Source organism: Phodopus roborovskii, unplaced genomic scaffold (genome assembly GCF_943737965.1).
Source record: "Phodopus roborovskii unplaced genomic scaffold, PHOROB, whole genome shotgun sequence".
NCBI classification, from domain to species: Eukaryota; Metazoa; Chordata; class Mammalia; order Rodentia; family Cricetidae; genus Phodopus; species Phodopus roborovskii.
Genome location: NW_026126485.1, coordinates 17,830,765 through 17,847,802, shown reverse-complemented (window position 1 = coordinate 17,847,802; position 17,038 = coordinate 17,830,765). Strand labels below are relative to the sequence as shown.

Here is a 17,038-nt window from a genome sequence, read left to right as displayed (position 1 = left end):
GTAATTTTAAAAAATTTTGACTCCATTTGAGTCATTTCTGCATTTTTATTTTTCTTTTGTTCTATCTGTATGCTCAAGGAAGCAATTTCATGGGTCACCCATTCACTACAAAGTACATTTCCCTGCTGCATCCACACTAGGCTTGGCCGTGTGATTTGCTGTGCCCAGTGGCATATACTGTGAAAGGCTCAAATATGAGCAATTGGACTTGTTTGTGTTCCTGAAATCCCTGTAAGGATATGCTCAGGTTAGTTCAGTCAAAGCTTCCTTTTAAGTGGTCTTTTCTTCCTCCAGCTCAGTAGCCTGGCCAATAGCTGAGCTCTTCTGTTCAGATACAGATGATAGAAAATGTGGACTCCAGACATCTGCATGAACCAAGTTATTCTGTGCTTTTGATTCCAAAGATCTTCCCTTGCTATGGGTACAATTCTATATTCTAATTGAACCCAACATCTTAAATCCAGTTACAGACTCTAAAAGACAAGTTTTGGATGGAATTAGCAATACTTTATTGATTATATTAGTTGTGAATTATGGTTAATAAATAAAATATTTTCTTTGATAACTTCATGTTTGTAAGTGTTTATGGTTGTAAAGTCTTCCTTTCCAACAGTCTGACCTGTAATTAAAATTACTTATACCCATACAATCCCACCCCTGTAAAGGCAGTTAAACGCAGTACCTTATGTGTCAGTATTCTGTCAGCATGTATACATGATGCCATGCTTTTCTCTCCTTATGACCATGAGGATAAAAATCCCATGTTTGTGTTAGTTCCCCTTTTAAAATAAATTAGGAGCAGTTTCACAATTCTCTTTGAGAAACAATCTTTTAAGGTAAATAAGTGACTAGAGCTGTTTGGTTGGTTGGTTTGGTTGGCTTTATTTATGGTCTCCAAGCATAGGGACCCACTGTTGTTCATTTTCTCCAAGCTGCTTATGTGGTGCAGTCCACCGTCTGTCTCGACTTCATCAACTCTTTCTTCAGCTGTTCAAAGCACACAAACATGATGACATTCCAGGATGCCAGTCGCAGGAAAGAAGGCACAAACCTGGGGAAAACACAGGACACAGCTGGTTAGCTGTTCGAAAGTCATAACGCCTGGGTGCCATGAGCAGCTAATGAGTCATAAGACACAAAGAATAAAATAAAGTAAGTACTTGACCCTCATCTTCCCTCTACTAACAACCAGGTTGCCTCTAGGCATCTTCTAGGTCTGTGGCTTCACTGCAAGGTTACACTCACACCAGTCTTACCTGTCTCCCTCCCACAGAGCTAGAACAAACCTCCTGAGATGGCAGTGTCCAGCAACACCTCCCTCCCTTTTGGGGAAAAGAAATGTCTGTTTCACTTTACTTCCTAAACAGGAAGTAGGAAACGGTTAGGAGAAGAAGCAGGGGGAAGAAGCGAAGTGCTCAGCCAGCATGCGGATCGCAGCCAGGCGGGGAGCCCAGCATTGTCTCCCCTCACTCCCCCACAGCACTTGAGAGACTCTCAAAGCCTGAATGTGGCTTGGTCAGTCCCAGGTTTGGGGAGTTCCAATAAGGCAAACAGAACAGCTTTTATATCAGTGGATTACTGCAGAAGACAAATGTGTTGACATTTAAATCTACTATGAACAGATATTTTAGAAACAATCTTGTGTGACATTATTTAGCCTGCATGTGTGCATCATGTGCATGCCTGGTGCTTGGCAAGGCCAGAGGGGCATCTGATCCTCTGGAACTGGAGTTGTAAATGGTTGTAGATGGTTGTCACCATATGAGTGCTGGGAATTGAACCCAGGTCTTCTGGAAGAACAGCTTGTGGTCTTAATCACTGAACTATTTCTCTGGCCTTGAATAGACTTTTTTTTTTTTCAATTAATTTTTTAAAAGAAGCCTTTCTTGCAAAAAGTATCTCCCAATGAGCTTTGTTTTTATTATTTGTTTTGTTTTAGTTTTGAGAGATGGTCTTGCTGTACAGTCCAGAGTGGCCTGTGTGGCCCAGGCTAGCTTCAGACTTCTAGCAATCAATACTCCTACTCCTGTCTCCCCAGTGCTGGGCTACATGCCTGTGCCAGTGCTTTCAGCTTCCCCGGTGAGTTTTCACTCTTCCAGGTTCTCCTTATTCCCAGATGCGTGTTTTTTTGTTTTTTCTTGGGAAAAGATAAAAGTAACATAAAATTGGCATGTCAGCCATTTTTCAGTGTAAAACTCTGTAGCATTAAGTACATGTACAATGGCTGGGCGGTGGTAGCGCACACCTTTAATCCCAGCACATGGGAGGCAGAGGCAGATAGATCTCTGTGAGTTTGAGACCAGCCTGGTCTACATGAGCAAGTTCCAGGACAGGCTCCAAAGCTTCATGGGGAAACCCTGTCTCGGAAAAAGAAAGAAAGGGGAGGGGGTGGAGAAAGCAAACAAATAAGTACATGTACAATGTGTAGGGATCACCACTGTCAGACTCCCGTGGCATTCTGTTTCCTCGGACTCCTCAGCCTTTAACATTAGCTCCCCGCCTCCCCTGTCAATCCTGTCAAAGGTGCGTCTCAGCCTGGCCATCCACCCCCACCCTTTTTTTGAGACAAGGTTTCTCCCTGAGATATGGAGCTCAGTTATTAGACCAGCCTGGCTGCCAGCAAGCACCAGGGAACCTCTTGTTTCTGCTTGCCTAGCACTGGGATTGCAAGCATGTGCCACCATGTTCGGCTTTCTATACAGGTTCTAGAACTGCACTCCAGTCCTCATGTGCATGTGGCCAGTGCATCACAGAGTGACCCATCTCCTCCGTCTTTGTTTTAATTTTAGAGACAGGGTCTTTTTATGTGGCCTGGCCAGTCTGAAACTCACTCTGTAACCCGGGCTGCTCTTGAACTCACGGCAGTCCTCACATCTTAGCCTCCCATGTTTTGGGATGTACTCATGCCATCACACCCAGTGCAGCTTGCTCAGTTTAGCACTATCTGTCAAGACTATCCCATAGTAAAAAGTATTTTAAATTTTGAAAAGCAACATTTAAAATTAAATTTGCAAAACATTAAATTATTAAGTGGTTAAGAATTTATAAGATATATCCATTTTAAGTTAATTTTATCTTTTTTGTTTGTTTGGTTGTTTTTTTGAGACAGGATTTCTCTTTGTAGCTTTGGAGTTGTCTTAGAACTCACTCTGTAGACCAGGCTGGCCTCAAACTCATAGAGATCCACCTGCCTCTGCCTCCCAAGTGCTTGGATTAAAGAATCGTGCCACCACCACCTGGCTTAAGTTAATTTTATAATGTTTATTATTTGTATTAATGTATCATAAGAACAGATAGACTTGGATTTTATATAATATGCATGATACATTCATATTTTATTTATAAATCTTGGTGCATGGCTTTGCAATTCAAAAGGTTACAAAATATTACTATTTTATATTATTATAATACTTGTTGAATGTATTTAAAAACTATGTCATACTGTATTTTATTAGGGAAGTGACTTCCAATATAATATAATATAACATCACTTCATGGGAAAATGTGATTTATGTCTCAATAGTACTTTTGACATGAGTGTTATCTAAGCAACATCTTCTGTGGTTTTGATTTAAAAGAAAATTTAAAAATTAGGCTTCGGACATAGCTCAGTGATAGACACTTGCCTGGCACATGCAGGCTCTGGGTTTAATTCTCTTCAAGCATTACAAAAAAGTGAGTGATTCACTTTTATTTTCTGGCATAATGGGATTGGTGGATTGAAGACGTTCATGAAAAGGAAAAGACATAGTTTGAGGCCATTGCATGGACCAGGCCTGGTAGGCTAAATACCAATTGTTTTGCTGAGACAGTGTTCCCATGCCCTACAGGCACCTTAAACACAACTGTATAGACACAGAAGTTCATAGCCTACCCTTTGAAAAAAGCTGTTGGTCCTTCCTTGGTGAACATGGTCATTGCGCAACTGGGGACACTTGGGTACTGTCCTGGTAGAGAGTTGATGAATCTTGTTTTTACCACATCTGCTGGAGAGGCCAGGAGTGTGGTGCAAAAGCCGGCGACAAGAGCTGACAGTAAGTGGCATGGCACGTCATCTGAAAGGGACCAGTGAAACACATCAACACCACACTTAGAGTTGCCTGTAGCTGTAGTTACCTGTGAAGCACTTATAAACCTGTTAGTAACAGGAAGTTAATATGATGTATTATAAATGGATTAACATATAAAAAGCAAGTGCATACTTGTGCTAGAAAAATGTGGCTGATGGTAAATGGCACAATGACAGCAGATCTATTTGTAGGTGTGTTACTTTAGGGTAGCACTGTTTTCTTTCTGCCTTGGATCTGGTGTCATGCCTGGTACATAAGCATCCAATACTGTTTCATTGAACTCAGTCACCAAAGGAGACTGTCTGTGTCCATGAAAACAGTTTGGATATGATTTATATGAAATCAGTGATTAACTCTGTGTGTAAGCCATTCCTGACTGACTGCCGCTTCTGCTGTCTAGGGAGAAGAATCATCCTAATACAAGTTCGCTTCTTAGTATTAACGGAGAATATCGCCACAACATCCCTTTGCACTTTTACTGTTTCCAACACAGCTTTTAAACTTTAGGTCTTTTTTTTTTTTTTTTTTTTTTTTTCCTCTCCCTTAAAGATTACATTTGCCAGGTGTGATGGAACACATTTTTAACCCAGCACTCAAGAGGCAGAGGTAGAGGCAGGAGGAATTCAAGTTCATGGTCTGCATACTGTGTTCCAGATCAGCTAGGTCTGAGAGCCTCTCTGTCTCTCTCTCTCTGTGTCTCTGTGTCTGTCTTTCTCTTCTCTTTTATCTCTCTTCTCTCTCTCTCTCTTTCTCTCTCTCACACACTCATACACACAAGTTTCTAAAGATGGGATTAAGGAATTAATTAAGGATTAAGGCTTTAGGACCCCCAGCTGAGATTGGAAGGTGTACACATGCTTGTTGTATCTGGGAAGTACCTGCCAGTATTTGGTTGTTCACAAGGGCCCCCTTCATGAGGTCATATGTTACCAGCTCTGTACAGTTGATGATGACATTCCTCAACAGATTAGGGGTCGTTCCTGGAGAGAAGCAAGACAACATTTGATAAATGAAGTTTATGATAAGGTGCTCATTGGGTAGATGGGCCTTAATTACTATGAAAGTCCACCTGGTAGTTAGTTACCTTTCCAGAGTGTTGACAGGCTTTCTGTTGTGGCTATAATTCTGTAAGCATTGTAGGTACCCGTGTAGCGGGGTTTGATCCCATGTAGGTGGCTCTGTGCCTGGAGTCTGACTTTCACAACCTCAGTAGGTTGCCCGATGAATACTGCCACACCTCCAGTCATTAAGCCAGCTGAGATCCTGTTTCCCAAAGTGGGAGGAGCTATCCAGGAAGAATAAAAGATTGATTAAGAAAAGAAAATCAAGACCACCCCCCCCCACTCATCCACATATCTTTTAAATTTTGTGGTCAGTCTTTGTGTGTGTGTGTCAGAGGATAACCTCTGCCCATCTTTCTTCAGGAAGCCATTGTTTTGTTTTTTTGAGACAGCAACTCTAATGGGCAACTAGCAGACTAGTCTGGCTGGCCACCATGGTCCAGTACTCTGAACTCACTTCCTGAGCACTGGGGTTACAGGTGTTTGGTGTCACCTGGATTTGGGGTAATGGTGAAAGTTCCAGGGATTGAACTTGGGTCCTTGTGCTTGCCAGAGTTACTGCCTGAATTTCTCCTAGCTCTAGTTTGTTTACACTGTGTCTTTTCATCTTCCCTAGTACTCAGTCAGCTGTGGAACATGAATGTCTCCCAGCTCCAGTATTAAATTTTTGAAAAAAAAAAAGTCTGTTGCTAAAGACCGATATCATTTAATAAAACTTCAATGAATCCTGAAACCCAACATTCATTCCTATAGTGAAATATATATATAGTCAGATTTGAAGAACACTCACTTATTAAGGCCTTCTGTGGTCTTTCTACTTCTATAAAGCAGGGGTAATAATAGCACCACACTCACAGGGTGCGTGAGTTCATATTGATAAAGCTCTGGGCAAACAGAGCACACACAGAGCTGGAGACAGTGGCCCTTTTTAGTTGTGATATGGCTGTACTTTTCTCTCATTGTTCTCAGCCAGGAGCTGAGAGTGTAATGGACAATTTTTAAGTAGGTGACATTATCTGTTTGCAGTCGCCTTCACTGGGGATGGCTTTCACCAGGGGTTGGATGCTTCTAACACTGCCTTCATCCCCTCCCTAAGACAGTTTCCCTATTCTCTCCCACAAGAAATGTACTTATTCAGACACTTGAAAGCATCTTGCATTCCTCCTTCTATGTTAAGCCTTACTTCTAGTTTTCACCAAATTTAGTCAACTGTATGTTTTTAAGCATTCTGATTGGCACCTTGGTTCTTCCCTGTATGCCATAGGGCATACCACAACCGTTTCTGACTTCCTGACATAACTTTTATATACATATTTTCTACTGCTGCCAAAGTAATCTTTTGCAGTATAAATATGCTTATGACACTTGCTGAACTTTTATTTGTCATGTTGGAAATTGAACCAAAGGCCAAGAGCTCCACCACTGAACTCTATCCCCAGCTCCTTATTTCTTTTTCTTTCTTTCTTTCTTTCTTTTTTTTTTTTTTTTTTTTTTTTTTTTTTTGAGACAAAATCTTTCTAGGTAGCTCAGCTTGGCCTTGAACTCTGATTGTCTTGTCTCTGCCTCCCAAGTTCTGAGATTCCAGGTATGTGCTGCCTCTACAACTGATGGCCTGCTTAGCATTCAGCCTTTCAGTGCTTTCTCAGCACTGTATGGGTAGAATACAAACTCCTTAGAGGGAAGAGTGAGGGAGGCCCTTTGTGTCTAGTTCCTGTTTTCTGGACTTATCTGTCCCTTCTTACCCATGCACCTCTTCTCCCTGCCCTGAATCTCTACTCAGCTTCTCACTGAGATTTTTGTATAGTCTTCACTTGTCTGGAAAGGACAAGTCTTGTCATGTTGCTCCTGGCCCTAGAAGTCTCCTACTGCTCTCCCAGGACTCACTCCAGATGTGGACTCTGAGAGTCTTGCATGACCATGCCTCTTGCCTGTGCCCATTCTTCAGTGACTTGCAACACAGCATATGTCATGGTTGTGTAGTCAGCTGAAATGGGGCTCCTGTCTAGAGTGACAACTATCACTGGCCAACCTAGCACAGTTTCCTGCCCATGACAGTACAACAAAGCTTAACAGAACAGATCAACCAAAGAAGGATAAAGCATAACACTCTCAGAATATATCTGCTTAGTTTAGAGCCTAGCAGGCCCAGTGATTGATTAAAACATTTGCAGAAAACCACCTGAATGGGCCATTCTAGGTGTGTCTCCTCTTTTTTATCTCTAGAAATATGACAATGCAATGTTATCTAGAAACACCTAGACCTGAACATTGGGTGTTCTGTATGGATGAGTTTTACTTAGACACGAATGCAGACTTGGGGAGTGTGGTGGTCTCTCTTTGACTTTGCACAAGCTCTCTAGGCTTCTCTGGGACTCTGCTGTTTGGGGAAGTGTGCACTGAGCATTGTTTTACAGCCTATCTTTATTATCTAGGTGAAGAGACACAAAGCTCCCCTCACTGGCAAGTTGATTTTTACAAGTGTAAACCTGCATGTGAAAAACAAATTTACATATCCCCTTTTCTTTCTAGGGGGAAAAGAGACAGTGCAAATATTCACTTTTTTTTTTTAACTGACAATTTGTTATGAATGCCAGCACACTCAGCACACTTTGCGTTACTTTGGGTAAGTTTGGGCTGCTGGGATGGAACCAGAGCCTAGCCCATGCTAGGCAACTATACTATTGCTCATTTTTCAGGTTTTGAATAGAGTGTGGTCTGGCGCACAGCCCCCATCCCCCGGCACTCCTTACTTTCTTTCCCTGAAGAGAAGTACTCTTGGACAGTATCGTAGAGGCCAATCCTGAGAGAGGCAAAGCTGATTTGTCTCTGGATGCCAGCAGGCAGACCACTGTACAGTTTCGGCAGCCCTTCTGTTTTTGCTAGGGTGGTGATGGTCCCAAGCACGCCTTTATACCTAATGGTACTGGAGGTCTGGCCTTCGCCTTGGATCTGGAAATCAGAAAAGTGCAGGTCAGAGGGAAGTGGCTGTCCATTAAGGAAGGTGCCATATCCAGTGAGGACTGAAGACTATGGAGATATCCTAGGCAAGGCTTGCCGGTTCTTGGCTCTTCTTAAAATTGCCTTTCTCAGCAACCTTTCCAGCATGCAACTGCATCTTTCTTTCTTTCTTTCTTTCTTTCTTTCCTTCCTTCTTTCTTTCTTTCCTTCCTTCCTTCCTTTCTTCCTTCCTTCCTTCCTTTCCTATCTATCTATCTATCTATCTATCTATCTATCTATCATCTCTATCTATCATCTTTCTTTCTACCTGTCTATCATCTATCTATTTCGGGGTGGGGCTGGCTACAAAGCAGGCTCTGAACATCTGAACAAGGTATCCCCAGGAACTTGTCGCAGACCCTAAGCATAGATTGGGATAGTACCTCGAAGAATCAAAGAAAGGTAAAGCGCCAAGCTTGAAAACTCTGAGGGTACCCTACCTGCTCCAGACACCATAGCTATTTTGAGGGTTTGACAGAGGTCACTGTCAACCCATTCCCTGCAGCTCTTCAGCAAACCTGGGAAAGGGGTCCCACTTTCTTTCCTATAGCACCCAGCCCCAAGACAGAGCCACATGAGAAAGAGTGGGATGCCCACAGCAGTCCCTCTGCCCTGAGAGCCCTCGGCAACTTCATTGGACTCTACCTGAAGCCGGACTTTGGCCGTGTCCAGCGGGAAGGTGATGATATCTGCCAGGCAGGCCGCCACACCGGCTGAGAAGATCTTGACCCCCATGGTGGGGTGCACTTCGGAAGTTGTCTGGCTCACCATCTTGGCTAGGAGGGCTGAGAGGGCGAGCACAAGAATAGGACTCAGCCCTGAAGGTAAGTTACAGAGGCACTGCTGCCTGGTGTGGGCACCCCGAACTTCTGACTTCTGGGACAGCCACCCGGGGCGGGTGGTGATACTGCGGAGCCGGCACTGCCGCGCGGGGCTCAAAGGTGAGCTGTGTCCCTTCCCCTTGATTGGGCCAGGAGGACCCGCTAAGCCGAGGTTGCCGGCACCTCTGCACTCCAGCCTGCGGGGCGGTGATCTATATAGCCGGATCGCTGGAGGAGGGGCTAGGGGCAAGTGGCTGAGCAGGGTCAAGTCTCCCAAGATCAGCTAGTGGGACTCACTACAAGGGGCGTGCCCTGGGGTTCGGAAGCCTCTAAGTCGCACGCGTCACTCCCGAAGCCTTGGCCCGCACTGCTGGCTTGGCACCAGTCCCCGGTGATACCCGAGGACACACCAAGGAGCCTCATCTCTCATCACTGCACGTGTTGTACCTCTGTTACTCTTCAGCGAAGGTGCAGGCAGCATTGACCCGGACAGAGAGCAGGGTGACTGCATATCCTGCCCCTGGCGCAAAGTCCCGCAGCAAACTTTCCCACAAAAGGCTAGGGTGCAGGACGCACATCCCAGCTCTGGGCTTCCCTTTCTTTTTCAGTTCTGAATGCCCCTTTCTCCACATTCCTTTTCAAATGCCAACTTCAGACTGGGGTGAGCGCGTGCGCTTGTGTATTGTGTGTGATCTGTGCAAACCCTAAATTCTAAACTTGTACAAGAAAGTGTCTTGTGTGATCACTTTTAGCAGGCAGATGTCAGATGAGCTCATAGGCATGCTAGCAAGCTTATTGCCGAACTCTGCAGTCTGAGAAATGACAGCCCTTGATCTTTTGGTTAGTTCTTATTGGGAGTATTGGAAGGGACAAAGGTAGCTGACCTGACTCTGCCATCTGGCCAGCTTTATGACCCTGAGAAAGTCCTCCAGCTTTGGTCTGTGATTGTGTCAAATCTAGTCCCAGATTTGAGATCCTGCTACCTCTAGTAACAGTTCTGACATTGGAATATTGCCTTGTAGAAAGGGTAAGAAGTTTTTCTTATGTCTGTCTTTGAGCAAAGATTTATTTTGAGTATTTATTTATGTGAACAGCTTTTAAAATACCGTTTAAGAAAATGAGAGAAAGAGAGCAGGCTGGGACTCACACAGGGCCATTGGGTGTTATCTGCATTCTCCCATAGTATCCAGGTTCTGCTATTTAACATGGCCCCCTGGAGAGTGAACAGACTCAGGCATATCTCCAGGAGTGGGACATGTAAGACAGAATTCCCCAGACACCACACTTGAGGGAAAAAGTGTGTGTGAACTGAGGGGCTTCCACAATGACACAGACTGCTGGGGCTTGACCCAGGAAAGCAGTGATGAACAACAGAGGCAGCTCAGTGTTGTGTGTAAAGACACAAATACTGGGGGAAGCAGAACACCTTTTGTTGGCCGGGGAAATTGAAGGATGGGGAGAAAGGAGAGACAGGGGCAAGAAGTTGAGAAGATATGTGGATAAAAAACCATAGTGAACAGTGGACTCAAAGAATCTGTAGGTTTGCGTTGTTCCAGGCTTACAGATGATAAAATGCTCAGATGAACGGCACATCTAATCAGATAATACAGAAGGCTTACTACTGAGTCAAATAATGTTTGAAGATGATGCTACATTAAAGAAGATGACAGCTGTATTGGTGATGTTGCCATCTGATTGTCACAAAGTAGTTGGCAGGTTTCTCTTTAACCTTCATAAGATGATAACTTTCCATCTTAGAATTATTTGGAGAAAATGGTGTCACAGTTTTCATAAAGAGCTCCCGTAGGAAACTTCATGCTACTTGCAGAGAATCAAAGCTGAGAGGTACTTGGAGGTCGTCAGTGTGGAGGTAACAGAACCGGGATCTCGTCACGAGGGAATGGGTACCGTGGGATTGAGAAGGGTGACAAGGAGCAAGCCATAAGGAAGCCCTGAGTTATGGTCTAAGCAAAAAGGTACTTGGAGCCCTGGGTCTCCATATAAAAAAAATCAGATGTCCCTGTGGATGTCATGCTCAAGAGGCCCTTCTGCTGTCCCTCACCAAGGCCCCAACAACTCAAGAGCAATCACCTTGGACCTTCAGATACTTAGTTCAATACAACACGTCATCTCTGTTGATGTGAGTAGAAAGAATAACTACCCGACTTGTCCTGAATTACTGACCCTCCCCCAACATGTGGCATGTCGCTGGGTACAAGGCCACACACCTACAATCCTAGTCCCTTGGAAGCAGGGGCAGAAGGATGTTAAATTCAAACACAACTTGGGAAACTCTGTCTCAGACAAAGCAGAACAATACAAAAGTGAAATGTTACATAGTGATCAGCAAGGCAGCATTGGATAGCTAGAGCCCCAGCTCCCCTTGTTTGACACATTGGGAATAGTGTGCATTGCTGTCACCTCCTGCTCAAACCTTCACAAGGGGCACTAGATGCAGTGGGCGTATGCAGAGTTTCTGCACTGGGCTGTAAAAGCAGCTCACAAAACTTTGTAAGAAGCGGGATGTAGGAGGTACTGACTGTGTTTCCATACTGCACCTATTTGCATGTGTTAAAGGTGGAATGGATGAACTAGAGGATGGAGCAGAACACAGCGAGAAGAGGCTCCATTTTGTTACAAGTATGAGAAGACCAGAAGGGTTCAGGACAAGCAGGCAGTGAGGACCAGAGAAGCAGTACAGGTCCCCGAGCTGCAAGAAAGAATGAAAGCATGAACTCCCAGGATGCTAACACCGAGTGATGCTAACACCGGGTGGAAGTAATCAGGAGAGCAGCTGTCAACTCAGGGCAATGATCGTGGAGTGCCCATGATGTGCTAGGTTGTGGGCTGGTGTTGAAGGTCAGAGGGCAAGCAGAATGAAAAAGCTCACAGGAGGAGACCCTGTGATGTCAGTTCAAGACAGGGAGTGCTTCTAGATTCTGAGAGGGCTGATTTTGCTGCCCCCAGAGCCTCTGGGAAGTGGGACAAAGTTTGCCTCAAAATGGAGAGAGCAATAGGAAAGAGGCTGGGATCCCCAGAGAGTCAGATTTCTGCTCTTCTGGCAGAAAGAGTGGAGAGGTGAAGACTAGTTCAGTGTGATCAAGGGTGACTAACCTTCTGTGACATCGCAAACGAGTGGCAGCAAGGTTCCCTTACCAAGTGTCTATGTTCTCTTAAAATGTAGGCCACCGTTTACAAAGGCGGCTGCTCACAGTGTGCTCACTGCAGAATCATCGAACAAATGTGTTCACACAGAAGCAACATGAGGCTTTGCACATGAACAGAGGTCTAGACCCTCCCATAGTGACTTCTTAGCTGTCTCCAGGAGGAAATGCCAGGGCATAGTAATACAGACACTAAACATGCAAGAAGCCACATTTAACTCTGCTAATACAAAAGCGCACAACTTCCCTCTAAGAATACCTTTCTTTACCCACCTTAGAATTAATATAGCACACATTTTTAATTTAGCATGAGAGATATAATTAAATAAATTATTCCTGTCCTTGAAACTTGGAATGTTAAAATATCAGTATTCTGTGAGTGATGGTCTTGTAAATTGATATAATTATTTTGAGAGTGATTTGGCAGTATGCCCTGAGCTATAGAGATGTTTATGTCTTGAGAAGCAGTGATGTTACTTATACCCTAAAGTAACTATCCAGCCAGGAGTTATCACAGCTTAATAATTAAAAGAAAAACAAATGTGAATGCCATCCTCATTTTGCGGTCCAGCGTACATCTCTGGGATTGGCTGAAGTGGTTTACAGTTGCTGGTGAGAGACATTACCATTAGAAGTTGATGCTGAAGTGGGAAAGAAGACTCTCCTGGGGATAGGGAATGAGCAGTAGGAAGACTGGGTCAGATCGACTGGTTCAGTTCATCCTAGAAAGAGAGTATTTATCAAGCTGTACAGAGAGAGCGTCCCATTTCAATTCTGACCTGGGTGGTCTACAACACTGTGATTAACAACAGTTTGTTCTCACCCCATGGGTGGAGATCCCTTCACAGAGGTTGCATATCCTACACACCAGACATTTGCATACAATTCATAACAGTAATAAATTACAGTTATGAAGTACCAACAAAACGTTGTTATGTTTGGGGTCCCCACAACATGAGGAACTGTATTAAAGGGTTGCAGCACCAGGAATGTTGAGAAGCACTGGATTAACAGAACAAAATGCCTGTGTCCAAAGCCACCAGAAATACTGACTGAACAACTAGCATTATATTTTTTGACTTTTATGAAGCTCAAATCCTTTGCTTTGGGGACTAGAAAGATGGCTCAGCAGTTGAGAGCCCTTCCTGCTCTTCCAGAGGACTATTGCCAGCACCCATATTGGGCAGCTCACATCTGCCTGTCATTTCAGCTCCAGGGGATCTAATGCCCTCTTCTGGACTCTGAGGGCACCTGCACATACCTGTTGGACACACCCACAGATATGCATAAAGTTTTAAAAAAGGATTTGCTTCTGCAATGCATTCTCCTGCATCAATTAGACTATTTCTATTAACAAGCCATTTAATGTAAGTACCCGATGTATAAAATATGTACAATACTCATAAATTTAAGAAGTATGTGTTTGACCAACACATATAAAGTGTTGTGCCAATGACAGATACTGTTTTAAGAGTCTTACAAACTGTAGCACTGTTCTCCATGTGTTACATACTGTTAGATACACACACCCTTGATTTACAGACTGTTGTTATTCCCACCTCACAGAGCAGGAGACTCAGGTGCTCAGAGGAGATCAAGTGACTTCTTTTATGTTCCCTAACCAGGATACAGAGCACTTAGGGTCTGTCTGACCAATACTGGATGATGCATGAACTGTTTGCTGGCTATGTTTGTAGCATGCTACTTTCATGTGATTTGAAGATGTATACTAATTATTAGGATTCCTAATGTATTGTTCAATAAGTTACATCAAGTGTATATCTTCATTTGATTTCTTTATAGTCCTAAAAATTTTACAAAGGCCACAAAAGGCACAAAAAACACTTAAAAATCTTTAGTGAGACTGGAGAGGTGATGCAGTGGTCAGGGGCATTCACTGCTCTTCCAGGGGACCTGCATTTGGTTCTCAGCAGCCATGCTAGTTAGCTCAAAACCATCTACATTACACAACAGGTGCATTACAGGTAACAAACACATTGCAGGAAAATGAAACTTATGGGATTTGTGGACAATGGAGGAAAAAGAAAATAAAGGACATCTAGGACAAGATGTTTCTGTCCCAGATTCAGTGTGTGGGGATAGATTTGTTCACATGGAACTCAGGCAAAGGGCTAGTGCAGAGGAGAGACATTACAGGTGTGTGGATCACCACTAAGCATGACAAAGGTGTGTTGGGCAGTGGCCTGGAGAAGACTGCAGCTGCTTGGGGCCATGCCTCTTCTATTGCTGCAGGTATCAAAATAGCATGAATTCAGAGTGTTGCATTGAGTGTCACAACTCTGGTACATATAGACTTGAACCTGCGTTGGCTGTCTGTATGAACTTGGTGAGCCTGGGAAATCTGTTTAATCTTTTTTTCTTTTTGAGGCAGGGTTTCTTTGTGTAGCCCTGTCTGTCCTGGATCTCGCTCTGTAGAGCAGGCTGGCCTGGAACTCACAGAGATCCTCCTACCTCTGCCTCCCAAATGCTGGGATTAAATTGGTGCGCCACCAGTGTCTGGCTTCTTTTTAATCTTTTAAAGTTTTTGTGTTCTTGTCAGTGATTAGAACTTGACAGTAATTAGAACTTCAGGGATATTAGGATTCAGATAAACAACTCTAGCAATGATTTTAGCACAGTGAAGTCTGGGTGTACCTGGAAAGGGGACAAGAAGTAGTTATTACCATCACAGCTTTAACTAGTGAGTTTGATGGCCACATAGTAGGTGTAGGGCAGATAAGCACTGAACTAGAGGTTTCGGCTGACTCACTCCATAAACTCTCGTGTCCTCCAAGGCCAGGTTCTGCCCACCTTCGAATTTCACTCTTAGGTAGAAGAAGCAAGGCCACCTCCCAGATCTCCTTGTGGAGAACGACCAGGAGAACACAGAGGTCAAGCGGGGACATGGCAGCTAAGAGTCAGCCTTGAGGCTTCTGGCACCCAGTGGCTCCTGCTCAGATGAGGACACCGTTGTCAGGTCAGAAGTCGCAGATGTGTTCCAGGCCTCTCTCCTTCCACGTCCCTCCTCTGTAGCTCTCAGACAACTGGAAATTGCAGAATGGTGCACCGTGCCTGGTGGGAGGGACTTGGTGAAAGGTGAAGGGTTGCACCCTGAGTGTGAACGTGACAGGCAGTGGAGGAAGGAGCAAAGAGAAATGAAGGTGACACTGGGAATGTTCTTTGGGGCGTCTGTGTTTGTTGGCCTATTTGGCAGCCTGGGATGAACCAGGTGGCCTTACAGCCTGGAACCGCTCTCTGTGACCAAATCCTGCAGGACCTTGTGTGACCAGTTAATGATAGAGAGAGACTGTGTTCCTGAGGATGGAGGCACAGTGGCTCCCAGCAGCCAGCCTCCTGTAAGGATGACTCCTAATAGATCAGTATCACCTAAGCTGAGTACAGCAGTCTGTGGTGGAGGGCCCGACAACCAGCAAGGTCAGAGAAAGAGCGGATGCAGGCTGAACACCAGCATCCATCTCTTGGATTCCTGACTGTTGACGTGATGTGAGCAGGTGCCTCACGCTCTACCATGCTTTTTATACACCATAACCGATGCTATCCCTTCAAACCACAAACAAAAACAATCTTTCCTGTCTTAAGTCACCTTTTCAGGTAATTTGTCACAGAAATATAAAAAAGTAAGACAGAATAAAACAAAACCAACCAACCAACAACAACAAAAATTTCCTGCTCATCCCTCCCTTTTTAAATAACTATTTGCTTGCCTGATAGAGTCAGGCAAGTCTTCTACTCTCTTTCATCAGTGGAAACAATAAACCCTGTCTTGTGGGCTGTTAGGCAAATTAGAAAGAATATTTCATATGCAGTGTTCTGGGCATCCAGCATCCTCAGAGCAAACGGAAGCTATTATTTTTGCTACAGGTCATCATGTAAGGGCTGTGTCTCCCCAGAACTGTGGGTGGAAAGCAAGTGCTAAGAGGTCGGAGAAACCAAGTTAGAGAAGAATGACCAGTGGCCAGAGAAGCCGCCAATAGCGGGCCACTGGAGGACCAAAGTCCGGGGCGACACCAGCACTAAGGGGACTTAGGGGCCACCGGCTCCTCGATTCTGCCTGTGATTTCTGCTAGGTGTCTAGGCATTGATCTGGCTCTTTCCTAGTCCATTTGATCTTGCCAGGTCAGGACTCTTGCCCTGGGGCTGTCTGACCTTCATGAGTGCTGGCCTTTCAGGCCTGTCCATCTCCTCCAGCTGCTTCTACAGGGAGGGTGGGGCAAGGGGAGGCCATGACAGCCAGGCTCCAAATGGTGTGGTAACTGTGGCTAAGTTTACAAATCCTTTGGGGCTTTCTTCTCCAACTTGCTAAATAAGCAACTACCAGTGTTCACCTTGAAGAAAGGGTAAAAAATCTTTGCTTCTACACAGATTGACCTGCACCGTTTATTGAGAACTTCCGGTGATCTTCATCACAACCTCCGTTGTAATCTGATGTCTACATTTGGCTCTGTTTGTGAGCCCTCTGCTTCTACTCCATGAAGCTGATGTTTTACCCAAGCCTCCACACATCTGGACCCCTGTAGCTGATATTCAGTAGTGCTATTGACTCTGCCCTTTCAGACTTGTTGGCTTTTGAAAGCTCTTTACTTTCTCACTCATTTCAGAACTACATGCCCACTACAATAAGGCAAAATAAAACTCCAGTTGGAGTTAGATTAATTTAATTAGAATTTCATCTAATTAAATCAAGTTGGAAAGAAAATGGACATACTTCTAATAGTGAATCTTAGAGTTTAAGAATGTAATATGTCCCTTGATTTTCTTAAGCTGTCCTTATTTGCTATTAATAATGTTTTAACATTATCAGTGTAGACATTTGAGCTCCTATTGTGCTGGGCTTATTCTGAGATTTATGATATTTCTGATAGTATAATAGCTAGTATGATAATTTTATGCATATGTACATGTAG

At 44.2% G+C, this 17,038-nt stretch overlaps 1 protein-coding gene across 1 annotated transcript; it reads right to left on the bottom strand.

Moving 5' to 3' along the window:
- Nucleotides 1-857: 857 nt before the first annotated feature.
- Ucp1 (uncoupling protein 1) lies at nt 858-9,008 on the bottom strand. Its single transcript, XM_051194913.1, has 6 exons — nt 8,774-9,008; nt 7,882-8,080; nt 5,155-5,355; nt 4,949-5,050; nt 3,875-4,055; nt 858-1,051 (listed from the first exon to the last, which is right to left on the bottom strand). Exons 1-6 carry the CDS (start codon nt 8,897-8,899, stop codon nt 937-939), a joined length of 924 nt encoding a protein of 307 aa, XP_051050870.1. The 5' UTR covers nt 8,900-9,008; the 3' UTR covers nt 858-936.
- Nucleotides 9,009-17,038: the final 8,030 nt, after the last annotated feature.